Raw genomic sequence first — 27,021 nt, forward strand, 5'->3', positions numbered from 1 at the left:
TATCTACCTACCTACCTACCTAAATGCCTGCACTTGAGACAGGCCATAGCACGGATGTCCATTTTACAGCTGAGCAAACTGAGGCCGGGGATGAAAAAAATGGCATCTTCCCTTTCTAGAGTGGGGGGTTAACCCCAGGGCCCCTGTCCTGTTGCCTCATTACCTCCTCCTCTCCAAGTGAGGGGGGAAACCAAATCTTCCCTTTTATGTGCGTTTGTTTGTGGGTATGGGACTAGTGTTGAACCCCCTTCCCTCTTTCTCTTCTCCTCTGTTCCAGACACGACGGCGGCCCTGCGCCTCATGGAAGAGTCATTGTTGCTGGACCAGAATTTCCGACACAAGGCAGAAAAACTCCTTGGGATTTTCCAAAGCGAACTGTTTCAGGCTCTCCTGGGTGCGTATGGGAGGTAGCTGACACCAGGACTGATGGGGGGAGCAAGCCAGGGTGCTGCTTGAAGAAATTGAGGAGGAGCCTAAGGGGCAAGGGGCAGGGCTTACATGCAGTACTCAGTCCAGCTTTCCCAAGCCTGGGGCCCACCAGATGTTGTAGTCCAAAACAGCTAGAGGGCTTCAGGTTGGGAAAAAGTAGTTTAGTTTCTGAAAGTCAATGCATGAGTCATTTCCCTCCTAACAGCCCAACTCCCAAATGTGGAGTATGAGGTGCAGGGCAGGGAATGCACTCTGAATGTGCTCAGAGCCACACTCATCTTGATTAACAAAAGAATTGTAGAGTTGGAAGAGGGACCCCAAGGGTCATCTAGTCCAACTCTTTGCAATGCAGGAATCTCTACGAGATCATACAAGACAGGCGGCCACCCAGCTTCTGCTTAAAAACCTCCAGTGAAGGAGAGTCCACCACCTCCCGAGGGAGTCTGTTCCACTGTCAAGCAGTTATTACCATCAGAAATTTATTCCTGATATTTAGTTGGAATCTCCTTTCTTGTAACTTAAATCTACTGGTTTGGGTCCTATCCCTCATCTTCCATGTGACAGCCCTTGAGATATTTGAAGATGCTAACATATCTCCTCCCAGTCTCCTCTTTACCAGGCTAAACATACCCAGTTCCCTCAACCATTCTTCATACAACTTGGTTTCCAGACCCTTGATCATCTTTGTCACCCTCCTCTGCCCACACTCCAGCTTGTAAATATCCGTCTTAAATTGTGGTGCCCAGAACTGGACACAGTACTCCAGGTGTGGTCTGCCCAAGACAGAATAGAGTGTGACTATGACTTCCCTTGATCTGGACCCTAGACTTCTGTTGATGCAGCCTGAGGCCTTGATGTTAATAAGCTCTGCCTGCCCCATATGTATAGATAAGCTAGGGAACTAGGTTCAGAAGCCAATGAAGTGTGGCGTTGTGAAGGAGGGCTACTGAGAAAGTGTGCAGGAAGCGAAAAAGAACCTGAAAGCTTCTTGGAGAGGCAGAAAGAAGAGGAAGCTGCCTTATGCTGAGACTATTGGTCCATGTGGCTCAATATTCTCTACACTGACTGGCAGCAGCTCCCCAGGGTTTCAGACAGGGAATGTCTCCCAGTTCTATGTGCAGATGCCACCAAGGATTGGACCTAGGATCTTCTGCAGAGGCTCTGCCACTGAGGTGCATCCCTCTCCTAAATAGTGGTGTAAATGGGCAAGCAGACATTGCATATTGGAGGGGGCAGGGCAGGGAGAATTCCCACTAAAATTTCCAGTGACCGCCGTTTCCCAGGAGAGAAGTTTTTGAAAAACAGTTCTTGAATATATTTTTAGATTAAAAGATCTTAAGTTATTTTTGAGCAGGGATCTCAAGTCCTGTAATTTTCCAAGATTTCAAAACACTGTTTAGAGGAGCTAAAAATGCAGAAGGCCAAGGGGGGAAATGAAGCAACTGTGTTTAATTTGTTTTGCAGGTGGGCGGGTTGCACACGGGTTCAAATAGCCAACAATGTGTGGTTAGCTTTATCACGGGGTACAAATACTTTTTGAAATGGGTACCTGAGCCTTCGCCAACTTAGAGCCTTCTAGATGCTTTGGACTACAACACCCATCAGCCCCAGCTGATAGTACAGTGGTACCTCGGGTTAAGTACTTAATTCGTTCCGGAGGTCCGTTCTTAACCTGAAACTGTTCTTAACCTGAAGCACCACTTTAGCTAATGGGGCCTCCTGCTGCCGCCACGCCAGCGGAGCACAATTTCTGTTCTCATCCTGAAGCAAAGTTCTTAACCTGAAGCACTATTTCTGGGTTAGCGGAGTCTTTAACCTGAAGCGTATGTAACCTGAAGCATATGTAACCCGAGGTACCACTGTAGTCCAAAACATCTAGAAAGCTCCAGGCTGGGGTCTATGAAGCATAATTCCCTGAGGAAAGGGAAGAGGGTCTAGCTGGGGCAGTTGCTTATCTGAACTTGATAAATTGAGGAGGGTCTTAAAGCAATGAAGCAATGGGGGGGGGAGAGGTGGGTGAAGCTTAAAAGTGAGAGGAGCTTGTTGGTTGGCTGGGGTTTAGAAGGGGAATTGTGGGGGGAAGAGGTTGGCCAAAGTTAGGGAAGACTTTCTTCTTCATTGGGAATTAGGGAATCAGAGGGGAATTAGGCAAAGCCTAAGCTTTGAAGGGGAGGGAGGAGGCGGAAGATGAAGCTTGTGGTGAGCCTTGCTGAGCTTTCAGCATGGAGGGTGCCCAGGTGTATGGGTTTGGGGGCTACTTTCCCCCAGCCACTCAGCCCTCTCATCTCTCACCCTTGCTTCAGGGCCCAAGAGCCCTGTCAGTCTACCTAATGCTAGGAGGCAGTAGCCTCCTTATCTTCCTCCTCCTCCTCCTCCTGCTCCTGATGCCAGAGCTGCACCTGCAGAGACTCAGCCAGCCAGCCAGGGAGGGGTTTGGCTCAGCTCGTGGGTCTAAATATAGGCTTTAATCTGAGTTTCATAATTACTTCTGAGCTGGGCTGAAGGGAGGTGGGGATGGGATGCCCGGAAGCATCTAGGAGCTCAGCTGTAAGGCGCTTGGTGTGCACCTGGGGAGTCCTAAGTCCTTTTCTTCCCACACCTGTGTGGCCAGCTGCTCCCCTTGGCCTACCTTGCAGGAGGATGTTATTTGCAGAGGAGGCTCCTCCAAGGCCTGTTTTGTGAAAATGTGCCTCCCAGATAGTGGCTTTTATTTTTCAGACAAAAGAAGAAAAAGAAATATTGGGGATTCCCCCCCCCCTTTATCTAATCTTAAAAATTATTTGACTTTCCATCCATGCTCTTGGTTTAGATATCCAGGAGTTTTATGAAGTGACCATTTCAGACACTCGCCCCACAACTTCACGGAGGTCTCGGCCTAAGGTAGGTGCTCTTTTATCAGTGATTTCCTTCCTCTTCCTATAGCTGTTTGCTTTCTTAGTACTCCTGAGTCCAACTCCTCCAACCTTGGATTGTGTGCCTCAGTAGAATTACAGAATTTGCTGCCACAGGAGGCTGTGATAGCCACCAAATTGAATGTCTTCAAAAGAGGATTAGATAAGTTCATGGAGGAGGATAGGGCTATTGTTTGTCGCTTTTGTTTTAGCTACTTATTTGTATTTTTATCTTGTGAGGAGCCCTGATATCTTTTGATGAAGGGCAGTATATAATCATCATCATCATCATCCTAAAAATAAATAATGGCTACTAGCCACAATAGTTATGCTTTGCCTCCACAGTCCAAGGCAGCAGTGCTTTTGTATGCCAGTTGCTGGAAATCGCAGGAGGGGAGAAGGCTCATGCTTGGATCCTGTTAGTGGGTTTCTCGCAGGCATCTGGCTGGCCACTGTGAGAACAGGATGCTGGACTAGATGGGCCTGCTTTGGCCTGATCCAGCTTTTCTAATGTTCTTATTGTGCACCAATGGGGGGGGGGAAATCCAATGTAAATTTGAAGTGATTCTGTGGTCCCTGAGTGGATTGCTAGCTAGCTAGTTAACATCATCTTATTTATTTAATTTAGAAATTTCTTTACATTTATATCTCTCTTATTTCTTTTGACATGAAACCCAAGGCGACATACATGTGGTTCCTAGGCAGTCACCAATTCAAGTACTGTTCTGACTTAGACTTGCTTAACTTCAGCAAGGTGATGGCATCATGTGCCTTTAGACCAGACCTTGGGGCCCTCCTGGGGCCATCAAAGCAGTATCTTTCTACACTGGTACCTCGGGTTAAGTACTTAATTCGTTCCAGAGGTCCGTTCTTAACCTGTTCTTAACTGTTCTTAACCCGAAGCAACACTTTAGCTAATGGGGCCTCCTGCTGCCGCCGCGCCGCCGGAGCACGATTTCTGTTCTCATCCTGAAGCAAAGTTCTTAACCCGAGGTAATATTTCTGGGTTAGCGGAGTCTGTAACCTGAAGCGTATGTAACCTGAAGCATATGTAACCTGAGGTACCACTGTACACCTGAAGTCCCAAGAGCCCTTTTCATTTCAAGCCCTTTTCTGAAGGTTTCTCTCCCTTGAGGACATGAATACTGGGAAATGGGTGCCAGGGAGAGGCAGAACACAGCTAAATGTTTTTGGGGAAGAGCTGTGGCTGTGTGGTGTAACCCAGCTCTTGCACGAGTGGGGATCCCAAATTCAGTCTTCCGTATCACCATTGGGAATGGATCTGGGCTAGTGTGGTTAAGATCCTGGTGCCGTTCCAACAATATAAGGCAGCTTTATATATGATTTAAGCAAGAGATATGGCAACAGGAAGTTGAAGATTAAACCGTCCAGACTCCTTGAGGTTGTATGCAGAGCAGTACAGACTGTTCGGATCGGATAGGTTGGAGGGAGCACTCTAAGGGACTGTTGGGGGATGTTCTTTCTAATTGAGTGAACTTCTGGTTAATTAATCTCACTGTTTCTCTTCTGGGAGAATGGAAGAAGGGAAATAGACACGGAGGAGAAGCGGAGAAAAGAACTGTGGTCTCTCTCTCTCTCACACCCACACCCTGGTGGATCTGCTTCTATGAATCCAGCCAATTAGAGGCCACAGGTGCCTTCCCATGCCCTGAAACGATGGAGACATGGATTCATTGGCTTTGAGCTTCAGTACTGACGCGGGTGGCACTGTGGGTTAAACCACAAAGCCTAGGGCTTGCCGATCAGAAGGTCAGCGGTTCGAATCCCTGTGATGGGGTGAGCTCCCGTTGTTTGGTCCCAGCTCCTGCCAACCTAGCAGTTCGAAAGCACGTCAAAAGTGCAAGTAGATAAATAGGTACCGCTCCGGTGGGAAGGTAAACGGCGTTTCTGTGCGCTGCTCTGGTTTGCCAGAAGCGGCTTAGTCATGCTGGCCACATGACCCAGAAGCTGTACGCTGGCTCCCTTGGCCAGTAAAGCGAGATGAGCACCGCAATCCCAGAGTCGTCCACGACTGGACCTAATGGTCAGGGGTCCCTTTACCTACTTTGTCAGTGACATGTTCCTCACTTAGTTTGTCCTGGACTTCACAACCTGTAGTAACCTCCACAACCTTCTCATCTGTGTCATTACCCAAAAGAGTACTCATAGAATCATAGAATCATAGAGTTGGAAGAGACCACAAGGGCCATCGAGTCCAACCCCCTGCCAAGCAGGAAACACCATCAGAGCACTCCTGACATATGGTTGTCAAGCCTCTGCTTAAAGACCTCCAAAGTAGGAGACTCCACCACACTCCTTGGCAGCAAATTCCACTGTCAAACAGCTCTTACTGTCAGGAAGGTCTTCCTAATGTTTAGGTGGAATCTTCTTTCTTGTAGTTTGGATCCATTGCTCCGTGTCCGCTTCTCTGGAGCAGCAGAAAACAACCTTTCTCCCTCCTCTATGTGACATCCTTTTATATATTTGAACATGGCTATCATATCACCCCTTAACCTCCTCTTCTCCAGGCTAAACATGCCCAGCTCCCTTAGCCGTTCCTCATAAGGCATCGTTTCCAGGCCTTTGACCATTTTGGTTGCCCTCCTCTGGACACGTTCCAGTTGGTCAGTGTCCTTCTTGAACTGTGGTGCCCAGAAGTGGACACAGTACTCCAGGTGAGGTCTGACCAGAGCAGAATACAGTGGCACTATTACTTCCCTTGATCTAGATGCTATACTCATTAATGGTTCCTCATCATCCTGGAAAAAGTGACAAGTGGGGTGCTGTAGGGTTTTGTCCTGGGCCTGTTGTTGTTCAGTGTTTTTATAAATGACTTGGATGAAGGAATTGAGGGGATGCTCATCAGATTTGTAGGTGACACCAAACTGGGAGGGGTAGCTAGTGCCGCAGAAGACAGAATCAGAATTCAAAATGACCTTAACAGATTGGAGAACTGGGCGGTAGCTAACAAAATGAATTTCAGTAGGGACAAATGTAAGATTCTGCACTTAGGCAGGAGGAACAGATGCACAAATATAGGATGGGGGACACCTGGCTTACTAGCAGTACATGTGAAAAGGATCTAGGGGTCTTGGTGGACCACAGGCTTAACATGAGTCCACAGTGTGATTCAGCAGCAAAAAAAGAGCTAATGGTGTTCTAGGCTGCGTAAACAGAAGTATAGTGTCCAGATCAAGGGAAGTAATAGTACCACTCTATTCTGACTTAGTCAGACCACACATGGAGTACTGGGTCCAATTCTGGGCACCACAATTTAAGAAGGATGTTGACAAGTTGGAATGTGTGCAGAGGAGGGCAACCAAGATGATCAAGGGTATGGAAATTAAACCTTATAAGGAGCACTTGGAGGAGCTGGGTATGTTTAGACTGGAAAAGAGGAGAGTGAGAGTATATATGATAGCCATCTTCAAATATCTGAAGGACTGTCACATAGAGGAGGGAGCAAGCTTGTTTTCTCCTGCTCTGGAGGGTAGGACTCAAACCAATGGCTTCAAGATGCAAGAAAGGAGATTCCAACTAAACATTCGGAAAAACTTTCTGACAGTAAGAGCTGTTCAGCAGTGGAACAGACCCCCACGAGGGGTGGTGGACTCTCCTTCCTTGGAGGTTTTTAAACAGAGATTGAATGGCCATCTGTCATGGATGCTTTAGCTGAGATTGCAGGCCGTTGGACTAGATGGCCTATGGGTCCCTTCCAACTATTCTATGATTATCTATTTCTCTTGCTGCTGCCTGTTACAGCTTCCTGTAGCAGTGAGTTCCACAGGTTAAGTGTGTGTGTGCGTGCGCGCATGCATGTGAGAGAGAGGGGGGGGGAATACTTCTTCACCAACACCTCTGTTCTGTTTGTCACACACTGGAGATGTCTTGCTTGTGGGTTTCTCATTGGGGCATCTAGTTGGCCACTATGAGAACAAGATGCTGGACTAGGTGGGTCTTTGGCTTGATTCAGCTGCTGCTGCAGTACTCTTCTTATGCTCCCTTTCTCTTCTCCCACCTTCACCCCACTATGGAGTGGAGACCTGTCTAGATCAGGGCCTCTACAGCGACAGGGTTCTATCCAACATTAGTTGTTCTCAGAGCAGTCCCATTGAAATGAATGAATGTGACTAACTTAAGTCCATTGATTTCAATGGGCCTATTATGAGCATAACTTAGTTGGTTCAAGCTCAGGTTTCTTTCCCCCCCAGCACCAAAATAGTCAAATGGAGGTTGACAGGGCAGGGATGGATATAGAAGCAGTTCATGAGGAACCAGGGCAGAGTGGCAGGATAAGGATGTGAAACAGAAACAAGTAGAATTTATGAGGTGAGGTTCACTCCTGGAGACCCCAGTTTCTGCAGTGACTGAGAGTCTCTGCATGACCAGGGCTGATGTACTAACTACACCTTTTCCTAGATGTGTCAGATCTGGCCATGTCTGTATTAAAACTCATTTGAATGACTACCATGGGCTTTGCGTATGGTTGCCTTTGAAGAATGTCCAGAAGCTTACAGCTGGTTCAAAATGTTGCAGTGGAGCAGCTGCTGAATGGGGTGAATTATAACAGGAATGGGGTCTGGAAGCAGCCCTCTAAAACTCTCTATATGGCCCTTTGTCTGTCCCCAGACAATGCCCCTTATGGGCCATTTTCCATGTGTTTTTGCCTGGTTGGAGTGTGTCCTTTGAAGTGCAATTCTTTTATTTTATTATTCAACACGTTTAAATTCCATGTGTCCTCAAAGGAGTTGAAGGTGGCATACATTGTTCACTTACGGTACTCCCTGTTTTATCTTCACAACAACCCTGCACTGTAGGTTAGCTTGAGAGACTATGACTGGCCCAAGGCCATGCAGTGAGTTTCAAGGCTATGTAGGGATTCGAACTCTAGTCTCCCAGGTTCTAATCCAATACCTCTAACCACTGCACCAAACTGGCTCTCTTGATTAACTGCATGGCTTTGGGAAGAATAATAGGGACCTGCCTTTATAAGGATTTCTGATGCATTACATGTTAAAGCAATGTTTGAACACTCATAAATCTATGTATAAATGCTGAGAATGATTATTTATTGATGTTACAAGCATGGTCCTTGCTAAGAAGATGGGGAAGCATATATAGGGACTGAGTAAAGGAGAATGAGCAGTCCCAGTGGGGGAAGGGCAGAGCATGGCTTGTGGGGCATGAAAGTGTGCTTTTCTGCACAGATGCAGTTGCTCAAAGAGGGGCAGATCCTGGAAGGCCTGGAATTTAGATCTGCCTTCTCTCTGTTTCTCACCAATGACCCTCCTGTTCAAGGGTAGGTTAAGAAAGGGACAGAAGATAAGGCTAGCCTGTTTCCTCATGGGTTTTATACAAATCTATAGGGCAGCCACACTTTGAATCCCGGGTACAGTTCTGCTTGTCTCATCTCAAAATGGCTAGCATAAAGCAGGGAAAGGTGCAGAGAAGCAGGGCAAACACCAGAACTAGAGCTGCCCTTGGCACAGTGCTGATGAGCTAAGCAGATCTTGGCTCAGCTCTGCCACAGCCACCACATGCTTTCTCTGCTGCTGCTTCTGCTTCTGCTGCTGCTGCTGCTGCTTTGGTGGTGGCTGCGTTGGCAACATTCACTGCCCCTCCACTGGGCTTCTGGATTCACTTCATTGATGGATGGGCACCACCACTTTTGAGTGGGAGCTAAACTCTGCTCCCAGCCATGGTGACCACTTGCCATCTTACAATACCCAAAATGCAATCCCTTGCCCCATACATCTGTTAAATCCACAGATTTAATATATTTATAATCCTGCTTGAACTATAGATATATGAAAGTAGTAAATTTTATAGATCTGTGGGCCAGGGCATTACATAAGTTCATTAATAATATTTTTGAGTGACTTAAAAATGGAGGAAAGCTAGCACAGATGGGACTCAAGTTTGGCTCCTGTTCCAAAGTGGGACCATTTCCTGTTGCTGAAAAGCCTCTGAGGTCTGTTTAGCAGTGAATGGCAGCGGAACCTGGTCAGGCAAGTGAGGGGCTCTGTTGAGACTCTGGGCCCCTTGTCAAATGCCTGACATGGTTGACAGCTGGCGCCAGACCTGCTGAAAAGGTCAACTGAAATGATCAGCAGGTTGGAGCAAGCTCAAGTGTTTGGGACTTTGTGCAGAGCAATCTTATACGCTAGTTCCACTGGAAGGGGATAAAAGATCCATTCTCTATACCTTCAGCATAACCCCTCAGTAATCATCTCTTGGCTGCTAAAAACTAGCAGAGAGGGGGACAGTTGGCTGGGCCAAGGAAATGTCGGCATCAGAGGGAGATGACTGAAATTAATACAATTATTAATGATATGGGTAGGTGCCCCCTCCAATAATACTGTAGCTCAGGCTCGTCCAGCTTCCAAGAGACTATGATCTATAAAAAAACTGGCAGTGACCCACTGTATTGACCAGCGTTGTTAAGCTTTTTTGGGGGGAGGATCAGCCAAAGTTGTCGAGCTTTTGTTTGGGGGGGGGGCGATCAGGGTCCCACAATCGACCATTAGACCAGTTGGACATCCCTGCCCTAGCTTATCCTCTGCAATTGATTGACAGTAGTGTGGAATTGAACTCTCTGCCATGGAGTGGTGGTCAGTAGCTTAAGGGTAAGACAGATTTATGGAGATGGAGAGATCCACCATTGGCTGTTGGAAGGGGCTTCAGCTTGGTGACAAAATACATTATTTGCTCACAGAAGGCCTCAGATTCAGTTTCCTCTACCATCACTTTAAAAAGACTTTGGAAGTGTGCTAAATGAGATGCCTGATGGCATGAGATAGCTTTATATGGAACTTCCATGGCCAAGGGCAGTCTAGCACTGAACACCAGTTGCTTTTAGAGCCACAGCAGGTATAAGGACCCTGTTGCCCTTGTGTTCTGCTTGAGGGCTTCCCATTAGGGCACCTGTTGGAAGCTCGAGGCTGGCCCGGGTAGGCCTTTTCACCTGATCCAACAAAGCTCTTCTTATGTTCTCTCTGTTAGTTTCTGAGGATGACGTGGTTTTTGTGGGCCATGATTTTTATTTGTCTCTGCACCCCCTTGTCCTGCTTTGTCAATTTCCTCTCAGTGCTCATGATCTCATAAGCCCTCTCTCATCTCCTTCCCCAACTGAACCTCGCTCCAGAAGAGAGATTATTCACCCCCCCTCCCCACAACTTCATAATTTTAGTTGCTGGTGTAAATGACTGTGAGAGTGACTTCACAGAGTTTGTTTATCCTGTCTGCTGAGACGGAGAGAGGATAAGAGGAAGGAGCAGCAGCCGCCAGTTTCAATGTGACAGGAAGGAAGTCCTTTTTCTAGGAACAGATTCTCTCCCTCCCAAGAGCCGAAGCAGTTTAGTGTGGGCTAAAGCTGGCTGGAGGGCAAGGTGCCAGAAAATTCTTGGAGGGTTCCAGAGGGTTCCTCAGTGTGCTGGGGCAGTCTACCTTTCCATATGTAGCAAGGGAATGCTGCAGACTTCAAGCACTGGCTATGAAGTCCTAGGGCAGCCTTTGCTAACCTGGCATCCTGCAGACTGTCTGGTCTTAGGAGCCTGCATAATAATAATATCACTGCTATTATTTCGTTAGATGATGATGATGATGAATTTCAGTGCCAGACTGTCTGATTTGGCAAGCTGGATTATCATTATCATTATTGCATTTATTTGTCATTTACTACTAAACTGTCTCAAAGCTACTTACAGTTATAAAAACCTGCATGATACAAAACTTAAAGTACATCACTAAGATAAAATACCATTAATTGGTGGAACGTGCTCATCCTGTTGTAACAAAGAAAGTGATAAATCCTACCCCATCCTGCTGAAAGATGAACACAAATAAAGGTGTGGGGATCATCATACCGTGACCCCCAACTGAGCCAAATGCATGGGGAAACAGGAATGTCTTTGACTGGTGCTCAATGGCTGATATTGATGGAATTAGGTGCATCCAACGCTCTGGGGAGAGCACTCCACAATCAGGGAGCCACCACTGAGAATGCCTGCTCTCATGCTGCCAAATTCTGTGCCTCTCTTGGAGGGGGCAGGGCAAGAAGGGCCTCTGGTGATCAGGTAGGTTCATGTGGGGAAAGGTGGTCCCTAAGGGGATTGGGGCCCTGAACCATGTGAGGCTTTATAATATTAACAGTAGTTCAGGCAATCTAGAAGGGTTCATTCTGTGTTTAGCTCCAGAATGAGGAACCTTTGGCTTTGCAGAAGCTGTTGGAGTCCCCACTCCCATCAGTCCAGCAACATCTGGAGGGTCAAAGGTTCCCATCCCTGGTATATATGAAGGTCAGCCAAACACCTGTTATGGAAGAATGCTAATAAAAGTATCCTGGCTGTAATGGGGAAGGGAGGCATCTTGGTGTCCCTCCTATGAATTAAGATGGGGTACAACTCACTGCTTGTGTAGGGGAACCTCTTGGGTTGGATCTCTTGCTCCGCCTGCCTTAGAGAAATTAAAAAACCCTTCCTAGAATGCGAGACATAATGCCTAGCAGCTGAAGAGTCTCTCAAGCTTGCCTCCTCAAAAGCACAGTCAGAATGTCTTGTCTCCCAAGACAGCTTGCAGGGCCAAAGCAAGTGCTCCTCAAATTTCGGCCCCCTCATCTGCTGCTCATGGTGTCTCTAATCTGGCTGGCCTTGTACTTGCTTTGTCTTGCAGTAAGTGGGAAGGGCTGAAGTCAAATCAGTGACTGTTTCAGGGTTCCTGTTGGAAGTGTTCACCTGAAAAGATAAATTTTAATAACATGTGGGACATTTGGGAAGGGCCTGAAAGCCACTGTGGGGTGGTGGGCCACCTATAAGAACCGAAAAGAAGAGTATAGGCTGCCAAATAGGACTTAGGGCCTCAAATAGCTGAAAGGACTCCTCTTCTTTTCCCACAGACCCTCTCAGGTGTTAAGATCAGCAGAGAATGATCAGCTCTTGGTAGTTCCTCTGGCATCAGAGCTTTGGGGTGGTGGTTCTCTGGGACAACCCCTAAGTTAGGATCATGGGAAGCTGTACCTTATTCTGAGCTGGGCCGTAAATCTGTCTAGCCCAGTATTGTCTATACTGTCTGGCAGCGGTTCTTCAGGCAGGGTTTTTCCCCAGCCCCCCTTGAGATGCCATTGCGGATTGAACCTAGGACCTCCTGCATGCAAAGCAGATGCTCCACCACTGAGGGACAATCAGTCCCTAAGTTGTGGAATTCCTTCCCTACAGAGGTGCACCTGCAACCTTCACGCCAGGTTTCTCCTCATATGGTGAAAACTTACCTCTTTATCCTGACCATTGCCACCCAAGAATGATATATTTAGGACCTACCCTATTCTTGTGACTGTAATTTGGGAAGGACCATAGTGGTAGAGCGTTTGTTTGGCATGCAGAATGTCTTAGGTTCAATCCCTGACTGCAACTCCAAATAGGGCTAGGAGAGACCCAGAGACTGAAACCCTTAGAGCTACTGCCAGTCAGTGTAGACAGTACTGAGCTAGATGGATCAAATGGTCTGACTCATTATGAAGCAGCTTCCTTTCTTCCTGTTTTAAATTGCTTTTCGTATTGTATTTCAAGATAGCTGAAACCCACACTGAGACCTTATGGTGAAGGGTGAGTAAGAAATCAAATATATTATTATTATTATTATTATTATTATTATTAATTATTATTATTCTATGTACACACATAGGCACACATATAAAAGCACACACACACAATATTTCCCATTTTCTGTCTGTCTGTCTGTCTCATGCATCTATACCTATGTATATCTACTGGCACATACTCCCTGATATTCTCTCTCTCTCCATTTCCAGCAGATCTTCTATTTTCTGCCTCCCCCTCACTTCTGTGATCAAGGCATTTTAGCTGCAGTTTTTAAAACTCTCCTCCCTCCCACCCCAACATCCGTTTGACCATATATTTCTATCTCTCTTTTCATGGGCATATATTTTCCTGGCAGTTGGATCTGATCTTTTCTTTTTAGCCCTCCTGTCTTCAACTCCAAATTTAACCTGTTACAGTCTGTTTTGGGGTTGTTGTTTTTCAGAGGTTTGAGGGAGATAATGTTAATGAATTCCTGGAGATCCTGTGTGTGTAAAGGTCAGATTTGTGGGGGTGGCATTATTTTTCTTTTTTTACCCCCTCTCTTGGCTCCCAGGCAGCCCCCCACCATTTTATATGAGATATTTCCTGTTAGGTGTAAAATTAAATTGGTCTCAAGTGTGTGTGTGAGTGAGACTGTGTGTGTGTCACACACACTCACATATACATATACTTGTGATTATCTTCTCCCTCCCAACCATTATACAAAGGAAGAAAAATCTTCCCAAATTAGATGAGGATCAATACCCTGCCCTGAAATATCACACTCAACGCTTGTGCATAAGCACTGGGTTCCCAGGGTCTCCCAACACCTTTTGGATCCCACTTTGTCACCACCACTTTCTGCCAGTTACATGCATGACCCATACTGGGTGGGCTCATATGACAAAAATATACACCTGCAGTCTCTCACACACACATACAAACACACCCACCCCACAAAAGTTCCTGATCTCTCCCTTCCTGATCCTTTCTGGACTTTGGTGCTGGGAAGTGGCTGTCTGTGCCTTTCACTTTCACCCACAATTGAAATTCAATCTCCCTCCCGCCAGCCTCTCATTCTACTACCTTCAGCCTCTCTGGCGCTGGGAGAGTTAACTCCCGGTGACGTTGCTGCCTCCACACACCGCCCACCTCCCTTGCTGGGCTGGATCCGTTCTGGCACTCAAAAGGTTAACCTCCTCTCCCTCCCCCCTTTTTCTTTGTGCCCCCCTCTCTCACTGCTCCATATTCCAGGTCCCTCTCCCCTCCCTCTGATGGGGAGCAGCAAGAGGGCTCTTCCTCTCGCCAATTCAGCCCCTACATCTTAGCGGGACCCCCCCTGCTCCTGGCCTTCCCCCCATTTCCCCCTTCTTCCCCCCTTCTCTCTATCTCTCTTCCTCCCCTCTTTTCCCACCCCTCCACCTTCTTTTCCACCTCTGCACCTCTTTCCAGCTGCCCATCTTGAGCGAAGGGAGCAAAGGACTCTGTTTCTCTGAGAACAGGCAGAGCCTCCTTCCTTTTTCCACCCTCCCCTTCCTTCCTTACATTCTGTCACTCTCCCCCCCCCCCACTGTAAGCTCTCTCTCCCCCCCCTTCCTTTTGGATCTCTCGCCTCTCCTTTCACACACGCTGCCTTTCATCTCTCGCATACTCCCAACTGGCATCCCCCCACCCTAACACACACACACACACACACACACCACCCAGATGCCAGCTTTGGCACCCCTAGGATACACCAAAGCGTAGCTCAGGGGCGGGTGGGACGTAACACCCCTGGTACCCCTCATCAGTCAGGGTGAGCTACCCAAGAACCATAGTTGAGGGGGGGGCAAGCGGTAACCCTGAGCCCCGGAATATCTGATGTTCTACAGACCTTTCCCAGCTAGGTGCTTGAGTCAAGAAAGGGATGGACTGCTTGTGCATAGTCACTACCAAGGTAAGATTTGCCTCTGGAGGGGGTATATTTTGTGCTTCTTGTTAACTGTGGGGTAGTTTGCTCACCTCTGCAAAGGGTGGGAAGGGGAGGGGGGGTAAGAGAGCTCTAGAAAGCCATGTGTATTTGTCTGTGTGTCAAGCGACGGAGCAGGGGCAGTTGCTGATGGGTGGCATGGAACAGCTTGGCAATGCTACTGGGTGCCAAGGTGGTCGCTGGCAATAGGGGTGGTTATGATGGTTGTGGTAAGCAATGGAAGAGACTCCTCCATTGCTTGAAGTGGTGGGAGGAGGTCTCCAGAAGCCTTCTGTCTCTCCCATGAGCAGTTTCCATGGAGCCGATGGCTGCGTGGGATAAGGCTCTATAGGGTGATGTGGGGTAGTGGTGGTGAGATTGGGGAGGTGGAATCGTCCCTATAAAGAGGCAGGAGGGAGAGAAATGGGGTGTTGCAGAGGCAAAAGGTGGCATCTTTACTGCTGGAATGTGAGGATGCTGGCCCTGGTGCTGAATCTTTGGTGCTCTCCGTGGTGCTGAAAGTGGATGCCACAAGGCTTGTGTCTTAAAGAGCTTGCAGCTAAAGGAACGTGCCCATGATGGTGACGGTGGCGGAGCACTGGGAACACAACACACTACTAGGCTGACATTGGGTGCAGGTGTGTGCATGTTTGTGCATGCACACACACACATTGTACAGCTCCAGAGGTTGCTGGGAGGTTTGTGTGTGCGGAGGGGGTGGAATGGACCCGTTCCCAATTCCACTTTGAAATGTCTTAGGGCTGGAATGGTTCTAAGATTAGGGTTAGTGGTGAAGTACAGGTCAAGGGTTGAGGTCCCTCTCTGTTTTAGCTGGGGGCTCTAGGGCTTTGCCATAAAAGTGTGTGTGTGTGTGTGTGTGTGTGTGTGTGTGTGTGTGTGTGTGTGTAAGAGAGAGAGAGATGCTTTTGCTATGCAGTTTCATTTGGTGTGTGTGAGGGAGGTTGGGGTCCTTCCCCAAGACAACTCATAGCACTGCGTTATATATCTGTGTGCCTGGAAAGGTTGGGTGGTGATTGTTTTAATAACTAGGAGACTTTCGATTGTTGAAATGGTGTGTGTGTGTGTGTGTGTGTCGGGGTGCTGGGAATTCTAGATTTGGGCTACTGGTCTTGGGAAAACTTGTCAATAGCTACAGTATTGAGAATTGAGGAGTAGGTGCTTCTCTGTCCAGTCTGAGACCCACTTGAGTCCTATATAAGGTAGCAAGGGGACCCATCCATTTCCTTAGTGCTCTCCATGGACCTTGGTGCTCAGCAGTTTCTGGCCTTGCTTTCCTAGTCCCTCTACCTCCCTTCCCTGACTTCTTTTCCTGGTGCTGTGGGTGGGTGGGTAGTGGTGGTGGTGGTCATTGAGATTTCCAGGCCTCATTCAGGGCCTGGTTCTGAGTGGGTATTGGGAACTGAACTCTCCCTTTCTCCACTGGACTAGGATTGAGAGCTGCCCCTGCTCTTGGCTGTTGGAATAAAAGGGTTTCCCACAGGTGTGTGATGGAGGTTGCCAGTGGGGTGGGGGCAAGAGAAGAAGGCCTGCATGTGCCAAAATGGGCAGCAGGAGGGAGAGCAGTGTTGGGGAGTGAGGGAAGGATAGAAGTCTGACATCTTCTGATGCTCATCCGAAAGTATTTGTCTCTTAGCAAACTCATGTTACTTCAGAGAACAGCAGATGGAGGAAGCATAAGAATGCACCACCTAAGAGGGAGGGTGGGGGGGGGAAGCTGTGGAATGCAGTGTCTTGTCAAAGCAAGATCAAGAAACCTTTCTTAACAAAAAAAGAAGAAAAGGAAAGCATTCCGCATTGGGTTTTCTGCCCTCCATGGAAACGCAGAGCAATCCAAGATCCCATCAGGCCTTTGGAGAATGGAATGATTCAGTCCTGATTAGTCAGGGCGGGGTGAACATTTAATTATAAAATAAGGCATTGATGTGGGTGGGTGGGGGGAGAGTGAATGAGTCTGTGGGGTGGGGGTGGCCAGGCTCCAGGGGTACACAGTGAACAGGTGTTGCTTTTGGCTGAGGTGGCTTAAAGTGTAGCTGGCTTATTGGGGTTTTTTTTTGAAAAAAGAGTGGGGTGTTGAGAGCGCATCACCCGGGGTGTATATAAGTGTGAGTGGGGGGAGGGGGAGAGAGACAGAAATAGCACCAAAAGGAGCCATTTCGTTCTGCCCGTCACACACACACACACACACACACACACACACACACACACACTGCTTGCGCTAAATACCACACTCCAACTGTACATGAATGCTGATTTTGGGGTGTGAGTGAGGAGGGTGGAGTGCTAGAAGAGAGAGAGGTTGAGTGGTTCGAGTGTCTGATAGGAACCAGTAGTAGAAACTGCAGTGGCTGTCCGCTTCCAGGCGGAAGAGGAATTTGGGGTGGTGGTGGTTGAAAGGTGTAAGTGCAAATAGGAAGATGAGAGAATGTCTGGGGTTCTCCCCCCCCCCCACAAAACCCCCCAACAAATTTTCTTGGTAGTGGGGAAAGTGATATGGTCTATTTGAGAAGTGTCTCTAGGCCGCATAACTGAAAATCAGGGTAGGGGGCTCTGTATGATGGGTGTCTAGATTGATTTTGCTGCGGAATGTAAAGCAGGCAGTGGAGTGGGTGGGGAATGGCGTTAATAGGGTTGGGTGTGTGAGGAGGGGAGACACAATCTGGGGCAGCTTTTCCCAATCGGATGCCCTCCAGATGTTGGGACTACAACTCCCATCAGCCCTAACCAGTACTGACTGGGGTTGATGGGAGTTGCAGTCCCAAGATCTGGAGGGTGTTGGGTTGGGGAAATCAATTCTACAGAGACTGTAAGTTATTTCTTAGCCCTGAATGTGAGGGTATATCTACATTAATTTGTGCAGACACACAACACATCTGTAAGTGTGTCTGAACACTGTGAGGCATAAGAATAGAGTGCTTTATTTTTTAAAAATGGTTTTGGGGAGGGGGAGTCTGTTGATTGTGGAGAGGGAGGGCTCTCAGCATAGCAGCAGGAGGCCCTGGCCCAGTCAGATGGGCGGGGTATAAGTAATAAAATTATAATAAATTTTAGAAGTCACTGGCAAGAGTGAACAATAGGTTTTCTGGGGGAGGGGGAATTGGACTTCCACTGAAAATAGCCTCCCCCCACTTTCCATAAATTGACAATGGTCCATTAATAATGGATGTGGGCACTGGGAGTGATTGGCTGGGGCTTTACTTCCTGAGGCTTCATCCATCTCTACTCTTATCAGATCTTCTAAGGACTGGCCTTGGATTCTTTGCTGGTTAAGTGCATGTGGAGGGGTGATGAATGTGTTGAGGAGGGGTGGGAGAGAAGGTCCCCTGAGGTTTATTAGATTGGTTTTTGCTTCCTTACGTTCCAGGCTAAGGGCCTGATCAACATTTGATGGCTTCATGGTATTTGTCTGTCATTTGGGGTCTTCAGGGGCTTGGCTAAGCTTGGAAACCCACTCTTCAGAGTTGACCAGCAGGTATTAAAAATAGAATCCAGGGAGAAAGTTGGGTTGAGTTAAGCCACCCACAGTGAGCTGTGTGGGAGTGTTCTTGCCTGCCTTCCCATTCATAGTTTTGATCCATGAAGAGTTCTTAAAGTGTCAAGAGCAGGTGACGTCAGGAGATTTAAAGGCAGGTAGTTTCTTTTTTCTTTTTTTCCTAGGGGAGAATTTTTTAGAGGCATTTCCTGTGGACAATCTGGTCAGAGTTCTAGGACAAATGTGGGGAAACATTTTTTGCCCGAGGGCCACATCTCCTCATAGGTAACTTTCTAGGGGGCAAAAAGTCTTTTTCAGACAAGCAAAAACACTTGAGATGGGGACAGGGCAAGGCTGGTGAGGGATGAAGCCTTGGGTGTGTCCCGAGGAGAGTCCCAAGAGCCACATACAGAGGCTTAGAGGGCAGCATTCGGACCCTGGGCTTGCCGGTCCCCCTCCTAGGAACATAGGAAGCTACCTTATACTGATTCAGATTATCTAGATCAGTATTGTCCAAATAGTTGAGTCTATATAGCTCTATGGTCCATAAAGCACAGTATTGTCAACAAAGACTGGCAGCAGTGGCTGTCCAGGGTTTCAGACAGAGGACATTCTGATTCTTACCTGGTGATGCCTTTAGAGATTGAACTTGGATCCTTCTGCAGGTAAATTAGATGCTCTGTATTATCCTCTAAATTGATATCAGAGTGTGTTAACAGTGGTGTCTGGATCCTGCCCAGTTTGTATGTGTATTCTAGAGGCTTCAGGAAAGTCCCCCCTCCCACACTTCATTTTAACAACTGGAGTAGAAATTTGCCTTGAGGCCTGTGAAGATGGCAATTTGGAATCATCTAGATGTAGACAAATGCCTAGAATCAGGAGTGCAAAGGTGTTTGATAGCAATCAGCCATCTTTTCTAGTCACTTGGTTAGGAATATAGGAAACTGTCGTCATACTAAGTCAGACTATTATCACCAATGGTACACTGACAGTGGCTCTCCAGGTTGCAGACAGGAATCCTTTCTCACCTGTACCTGGAAATGCCATATGGGATTGAACCCTGGGGCCTTCTGCATGAAAATCAGCTGTTCTACCACTGGGTTTGGGCCCTTTCCCAGCTACTGAGTTTCATGATTTTTGCATCTGTCTTGAATGCATATTGGCGGAGACTGATTGATCCAGGTAGAGCATTTGGGGTGGATGTAAAAGTGTGAACAGGTTCAGCTTTCCTTTCTAGAAGGCCTTGGATGCAGGAGTGGGGAAATTTGTGTAGTTGCCAGAGTTACAACTCCCATCATTCCTGAACATGCTTGGCTGAAGCTGATGGGAATTGAGTCAAGCAGCATTTGGAAGGGTGCAGGTCTCCCATTCCTCATCTAATGTCACAATATAGGGGTATTAATTTATTAGGGAGGTGGATGCATTAGTACCAAGGTGCTTCAGGTAAATCACGTGGGGGATTTGATTATACCACTTGTCAATGACCAGGATGGAAAGTATGTTTTTTTAGATGACTAGGTGTTGGGCTAGGAATCCTTGCTGGGCTATTTTGAATGCTCTGGACAGAGATTGGACTTGAAAGTATCTAACCATGGCAATTGTTTGTTTCAAAAACACCTAATAGCCATGGCTAAATATTTTCAACTTCAGAGCTAGGGAATCAAATAAGGCTGAGGGGGAGGACCTTCCACCTCCCCTAGACTTTGGAGGGTAACTTGTAGATTGGGGTAAGAGGGGAACCTGTGGCCCTTCATATATTGTTGGACTCCAGTTCCCATAAACCTCAGCCAACAACAGCAATAATCAGGGATGATGGGAGTTGCAGTCCAGCAACATCTAGAGGGCTGCTGGTTCTTCCCCATCTAGATGGGGATAGACACATTAAGAGGCTTCTAGGGGTGCTGTGAAGGATCCTGCTCAATCTCCAATGGCATATCCAGGTAGGACTGGGGATATCCCTTGTCTAAAACCCTGGAGAGCTGCTGCCAGTGCAGAAAATACCTACCTGGATGGGCAAAGAGCGTGATTTGGAATAAGGCAGCTTCCTATGTTCACTTCTTCAGATAATTAGCACAGGGCATGATCCATCCGGACATTTTTCCATGCAAGGTGCAGTTACAGTTCATTTTTCTGGGGTCTTTGTGAGACAGCGTCCCAACGGATCATGACTATTATGGCCTGATGGTTTGTGGGTCCTTCTTCATGGTGTCCAATATGATCTGCTTGTCTCTACTGAGCTCTTTCCATGTATGTGCTAAAATTTCTTGGGGTTGGTGGTGGGAAGTGGCAGTCTTGCAGATCAGTCCTCATCAAGGCATCCGGAATGTGACTCCAGAAAGCTGCTAGATAGCCTAGAATAGCACTGCCTTTACCTTCACCCTTTTTTCTTGTTCTCTGTCTCTCCAGGCATGGATTATTTGTGAGAGTGTGGTGTTCTTTAGCAGCTGTAAGAAAATGGGGGTGGGATAGGGCATCCGGTTGGTTGGTGACATTTTGTGTGTGTGTGTGTGTGTGTAACATGCCTGTGTGGCTCTTGCCATTGATAATCTGGATTGGGAATGAGTCATTGTGTGTGTGTGTGTGTGTGTGTGTGTGTGTGTGTGTGTATGAGTGACAAGGAGAGAGAAACTCACAGTAGAAGAGAGATTCCAAAAAGGAGAAATGCTTCTGAGGATGGGTGAGTGAACCAGGACTGACCTGTGACCACTGCCCCCCCAAAGGTTTATAAATGATTTGGTCCAAGAATTGCTGAAAGGGGGGCTTTGCTGAAATTTAGAAAAGGCCCTTGAGCTGGCAGAAGGTGGGTGGGAGGTATCATGCAGCAGTATGTGAGAGGGGGAGGGAAGTATCGTAAATTAGGCAATTTGGAAAGGCTCAGTCTCAGTGAGAATTCAGCCACAGGACCTGTTTTCAAGCATTTGGTGTTGGAACAAAAGTCCTCATAAGGGCATTTAGGGAAGGTTGTGGTTGTGGATGCAAAACACCCCAGAATCCACCGGAAACTTTATACACATGTGTACACACCCACACAACACACCTGTTGCATCCCAGCAGGTAGATCTTGGGTATCAGTCAGTGAGATTGACAGATCTGATCCAGAGTAGGTGCCTTTCAAACACGTATGCTAATAACCACATAGGCAATCTGGCGCACACATTTTTTTCTTGATATCAAGAAAAGCTGGATGTATTTATGATTTTTAATTGTATAGTGTACTGTTTTATTTTAATAATCTTTTAATTGGCCTTAAAGCTATTTTGGAAAAGGTGGGATGTGTATGTTTTAGAGAAAACAACTTATGCAACCCAAATAGACCTTGTAAAAATCTTCCATTTTTGCTCATGCTGTCTAGTTTTTATCCTTTTCCCCCACCTAAGGAACTCTGGACAGTTTACGTGAATCATCTGCCCCCTCCCATCTCAGCAACCCTGTGAGGTAGATTAGTTGGGAGAGTTGAGCCCATCAATTTCACCCACTGCATTTCATTGATTTTTAGGAATTTGGGCCCAGATCTCCTCTCCTGCCTGGCCCCCACAGTCCAACATACTTTCCACTCCACTGATGCTTTAAAAATGTATACCGTTAGAAGTAGTATTCAAACTCACTTGCTTTTTAAAAAAGCATTTGCTGGGAACATATATTTGACATTTTTTTAACTCTCTTGTCTTCAACTGGTGGGTCAGGACCCACTAGTGGGTTGCAGCCTGATCCAAGAAAAGGGTCATCCAAATGCATGTTGGAGTTAAAAGTGGGTCCTGGGTCTGAAAAAGTGGAAGATACTTGTTTTAACTGACTTTTCCTGCTCTCTGTCCTACATTTGGAGGTGTGAATGGTGTTAAGGGCTGGTCAGTGACAGTGACCATGGTGGTTGTGGTGGAGAGGGTCAATGTCACTTTCAGCATCTTGTCTGAAAATGCCTTGAGCCTGTCTGAAGATCTGGCATCCTCAATGGGGTGCGTGGTCCAGAACTCAGCTTTGCATGTCAAAAGTCCTTGGTTTAATCGCCAACAGCCTCTTCAGATGAAAGGGGCAGGGGCAGGCCATAAGAAGAGAGACTCTCCTCTCCCTGAGACCCTGAAGAACAACTACTAGCCACCCTCCCTCTATCCACACCATACATTGAAAGCACGTTCAAAGCATATGATTTCCCCAAAGAATCCTGGGGACTGTAGTTTCACCCTCACAGAGCTGCAATTCCCAGCACTTTTAACAAACTAGTACTCATGTTTCTTTGGGAGAAGCCATGTGATTTTAATGAGCCTTTAAAGGTAAAGGTAAAGGGACCCCTGACCATTAGGTCCAGTCGTGACCGACTCTGGGGTTGTGGCGCTCATCTCGCTTTATTGGCCAAGGGAGCTGGCGTACAGCTTCCGGGTTATGTGGCCAGCAGGACTAAGCCGCTTCTGGTGAACCAGAGCAGTGCTCGGAAACACCGTTTACCTTCCCGCCAGAGCGGTACCTATTGATCTACTTGCACTTTGATGAGCTGCTAGGTTGGCAGGAGCAGGGACCGAGCAACGGGAGCTCACCCCGTCGTGGGGATTTGAACCACCGACCTTCTGATCGGCAAGTCCTAGGCTCTGTGGTTTAGACCACAGCGCCACCCGCGTCCCTTGTGCCTTTAATTTCTTTTAATATATGGTGTAGATCTGCATAGGCAAAACTAGAGTACAGTAGATGGAGGGATTGCCTGAGTTTTGGGACAAGGCAGCTTCATAGCTTAGGAAAAACCAAGGGGATGCTGGCAGCAATCAATCCAGTTTTTGCTTATCTAGTGAGTGTGTTACATATACCATGACCCATTTAGTTGCTCTTGTATGGGTGGTGGATATAGGATTATAGCTGTGAGGTTTGCTCTAAAGGGAAAGAGGGTGGCTAAATCCCAAGTTTTTATAAGAATGGAAAGGTCACACAGGAAGCTGCCTTCTACCGATTCAGACACTTGTTCTGTATTGTTGACTGGCAGTGGCTCTCCAGGGTTTCAAGCAAGAGGTCTTTCCCAGCCCTACCTGCAGATGCCATTGGGGATTGATCCTAGTACCCTCCTGCATTCTACCACTGAGTTTCCTCTGGCTAGGTAGCAAGCTTTAGAGATGCAGCAAATGCTTTGGCTAGCTGTTTGCTTATCTCCTCAGACAAGTTTTGACAAGCCTTCTAAGTTGAGCTCTTCATCCCAGTCTACATCTGTACTGGAAAAGTTTTAAAGATGTTTTTATCATTTTATCACTTCTTGTTTGCCATCCTGGGCTCCTTGATATGAAGGATATAAAGAAAAATAAACTTCACTGGTTAGGACTGCAAGCTTTTGGGTTGTCCTGGACTCTTCTTCAATGAGCTGTGTTTGGTATAAGATAGCGACTGGCCTTTGAACCAAAAGGAGCTGTTTTTGCCAACAGGGTTGTTTGGGGTGGCAAATCCTTGGGAGGCCACAGATTTTAAGAGGTTTCTATTCCAGAAGTGTATGTTTGTGATGTTTAATTGGTTGATGGGCTTTTGTTTGTCAATAATAATAATGCAAATTTGGCATTAATGTCCCCCCCAATATGATTGAAAATATGCAAACTAAGTGTTCAGGGGTCTTGAATAGAGTATTTCTGTTGCAGCCATTGGATTTTCACCAGACATTCTGTGTTTGTCTGGAGTGATGGTGGATGAGAACAGTGCTGGGTTAGGTGATAGTGAGGTGGATGATGGAAAGGGACTCAGGCTGCAGAGGACATGTTTGCAGTCCTGTTGTGTTCTTGCGTTGTTTTCAAAGGTTTCCATGCAGGCAGGAAGGCAGGGCCTCTGTGTCCTTTTACATCCACCATGATAGTCGGGGATCAACAGGTGAGTGTTGCAGTGTTGGGGAAACACTTTGTCAGCTGGTTTCTACTTACCGTACTATGCAGCTATGGGCCCTGAGTTTTTGTACAAAAAGTGGTGGTGGCCTCAAAGAGGACTGGAAGCTTGGGCCGCATTTGTGTGAACAAAAGCTAATGGTGTTTTGCAAGGAAGTATGTGCCTTATATCTCTGTGCTACTTACATGCCCTCCACTGACAGGAGTACATTCTCTGTCCTCTCCTGACAAATGCTTTTCTGAAGTTATGGGAAGCGCTCAGGGAAGTGATGGAAATATCTCTGTCTCCCCAGCAGCCCTGGTGTGTGCTGAAGATGGCCTGCAATGTGAAGCCAGTGTTTATTGTGCAGTGCAGTGCTGTCCCCCCATCCCCAGCCCCCCTGCAATATACACACATACCTGAGATGGAGGGCACATTATGAATGAATTCCCCCCCTGGGCCTGCAAAAAATGGTGGCTGCCCCCAGGAGTCATTGACATGAATGCGATTGTAACAGTGCAGACCAAGGGTCTGCGAAGCTGTATTCATGAACAGAAGCAGCAGGCAGAGGGGGTAGCTTTAAGAGAGTCTTCCTCCATGCAAGGCCCTCTAGATGTTGCTGGAGTCCAACTTCCAGTGACTACCATGGCCAAGGACTGCACCAGTTTGGAGAAGGTGGCTTTAAGATATTTAAGGGGATGCCGCCGCTAGTGCTGGAGATGAGCCAGATCTACCCAGCTCCTGGGGGAAACTTTCTCCAAAATAAGATCAATTGAAATGAATGGGACCCACGCCTATTTATCCCAGTGGAGCTCGTAAGATTGCTGGGAGAGCCCTACTGGATCAGGCCAATGGCCCATCTAGTACAGCATCCTGTTCTCACAGTTGCCATCTGGAAATCCTCAAGTGGGATCCAAGCACAAAAGCACTTGCCCCTCCTGTGGCTTCCAGCAACTAGTGTTCAGAAACATTGCTGCCTCTGACTGGAGGCAGAGCATGGCCATCCTGGCTACTAGCTACTGATAGCCCTTCCCAGTCCTGTATCCATGTTGGTGACCTTGGATGCCTCTGGAGTGAGTTCCATAGTTTAGCTTGCTCAGGAGACTGTCCACCCTGAGTGGCCCCCGATCTCCTCCAAGGCATTCACCTTTCTGTACCTCCAGTTCCTGCCCACACCAGCCCTTTATATTATGAAGTCTCTCAAGGAGGTTTCATATGTGAAGAGCTGTTATGGCAAACAGAACAAGGCAGGGTTCAATACAGGCCACTCTCTCTCACCCAAACCCCCGGTGCTGCCAGCAGAGGTTGGGGTGGATGGTGGTGGGATGTCCCCGCATCACAGCTGTTTGCTGTTTTAAGGCAGAGGTGGTGACACCCACAGGCATGAAGATGTGTGTTTTTGAAACCACCCAAATTTTGGTTCGGGGCGGTAGAGGGTTGTGCAACTGTTTTTTGACAATTGCGAGGTAACTAAAACACCTCAGGCCAAGGGGTGAGATTGACGAAAGCTTCCTAAGGCAATGCTCAACCCACTCCTGATTTCGAAAGCAGTCTGCACCACACAGGTTCCCTCTAGAAGTTTTGGACTACAGCTCCCATCATCCACTAGCCAGCTGAGGGATGATGGGAGCTGTAGTTCGAAACATCTGGAAGGTGCCACATTGGGGGAGGCTGCTCTATCCAGTTTCTTCCTCCCTCCCCCACTTTTATCTCTTTTCTCAATCCTTGGCCGCCTCATCCCAGCACCCTCCCCCCCTCCTATCAGCCTCGGCTGCCTCTTGGATGCCATGGCAACCAGGGATAACTGGATCATGAATGCGTAGGGGGGGGGATTATTTCAGGCAACGTACAGCAACACCCCCTTCCATTTTCCTGTGTAGGCCCTTCATGCCCAGTTCCATTCAGTTCCCTTTCTACCCACCCCAAGGACTCCCAAAGAGATGGGGGGGACACACATGCTATTAATTTGGCATGGGGGGCGCAATATGGGGAAGAGGTTAAGGGCTTGCTTAACTTCCAGGTCACAGATAAATCCTGTTTCCAGTGCCCAAGATGAATCCTGGAAGCAGGTAGACTCAGCCCATATATTATTATTACTATTATTATTACCTATCCTTCAGGTCCCAGGGTGGGTTACAACAATTTAAAATTTCTTAGAATATACCGTACATATTTTTGCATACAGTTTGGACTAACATGCATATTTTTGCAAGTGTTTTTCCTACTACAATGCATTTTCACCAACATTATGCATTTTTTATGCCCTACCATGTTTTTGTACACATTCGTTGGAGAACTGCATGCAAAATTTGGAGAAGCAAAAATTTCAAAGAATAGTAGTGTTTCAGTTTGTGTTTTGGTTTGAGGAGTGTGAATTAAGTGGTTTCTGATTCAAATGTAAGGCAAAATTAATTATTAGTACTATTATTGCACTTAATTTATTAATCACCTTCTAATCCACTGTCTCAAGGTGATTTACAAATAAAACAGTAAATTTAGCAATTTATTAACAAAATAATTAAAAACAATTAAAAATACAACAGCAAATACATTTAAAAAATGATTAAAATCCTAACAAGTGGACATTCATAGTAAAGAACCATTTATCTAGCTGGAAAGCTTGTTGGAGCAAAGCATGTCTTCAGCTATTTCCAGAAGTGCAGATAGTGGTTGCCTGTCACATCTCGACAGGAATGCTCTTCCACAGAACAGGGGCAGCCACACTACAAACCCTCCTCTTGACTGAAACTTATTCATTCATTTCTATCATTTATATACCACCTTTTTCTCCCATGAGCTCAAGGTGGTGTACATGGTTCTTCTCCTCAAATTATTCTCACAACAACCCTGTGAGGTAGCTTACGCTGA

At 47.1% G+C, this 27,021-nt stretch overlaps 1 protein-coding gene across 9 annotated transcripts in view; it reads left to right on the forward strand.

The window, feature by feature from the left end:
• Nucleotides 1–277: 277 nt before the first annotated feature.
• DLG4 (discs large MAGUK scaffold protein 4) overlaps nt 278–27,021 on the forward strand; it is a gene marked incomplete at its 5' end in the record, with an annotated part of 129,254 nt that continues 102,510 nt past the window's right edge. For 4 of the 9 annotated variants that reach the window (XM_081167829.1, XM_081167820.1, XM_081167832.1 and 1 more), the window contains 2 exons: nt 278–394; nt 3,239–3,309. In XM_081167829.1, the coding sequence (XP_081023955.1) occupies nt 301–394; nt 3,239–3,309 (165 nt within the window). Of the gene's footprint in view, nt 395–3,238; nt 3,310–14,135; nt 14,832–27,021 lie in introns of those variants that run through there. The other 5 variants (XM_081167836.1, XM_081167822.1, XM_081167827.1 and 2 more) reach the window with 3 other exon arrangements.

The sequence above is a fragment of the Podarcis bocagei genome, assembly GCF_964188305.1.
Source record: "Podarcis bocagei genome assembly, chromosome: 13".
Classification (NCBI taxonomy): Eukaryota; Metazoa; Chordata; class Lepidosauria; order Squamata; family Lacertidae; genus Podarcis; species Podarcis bocagei.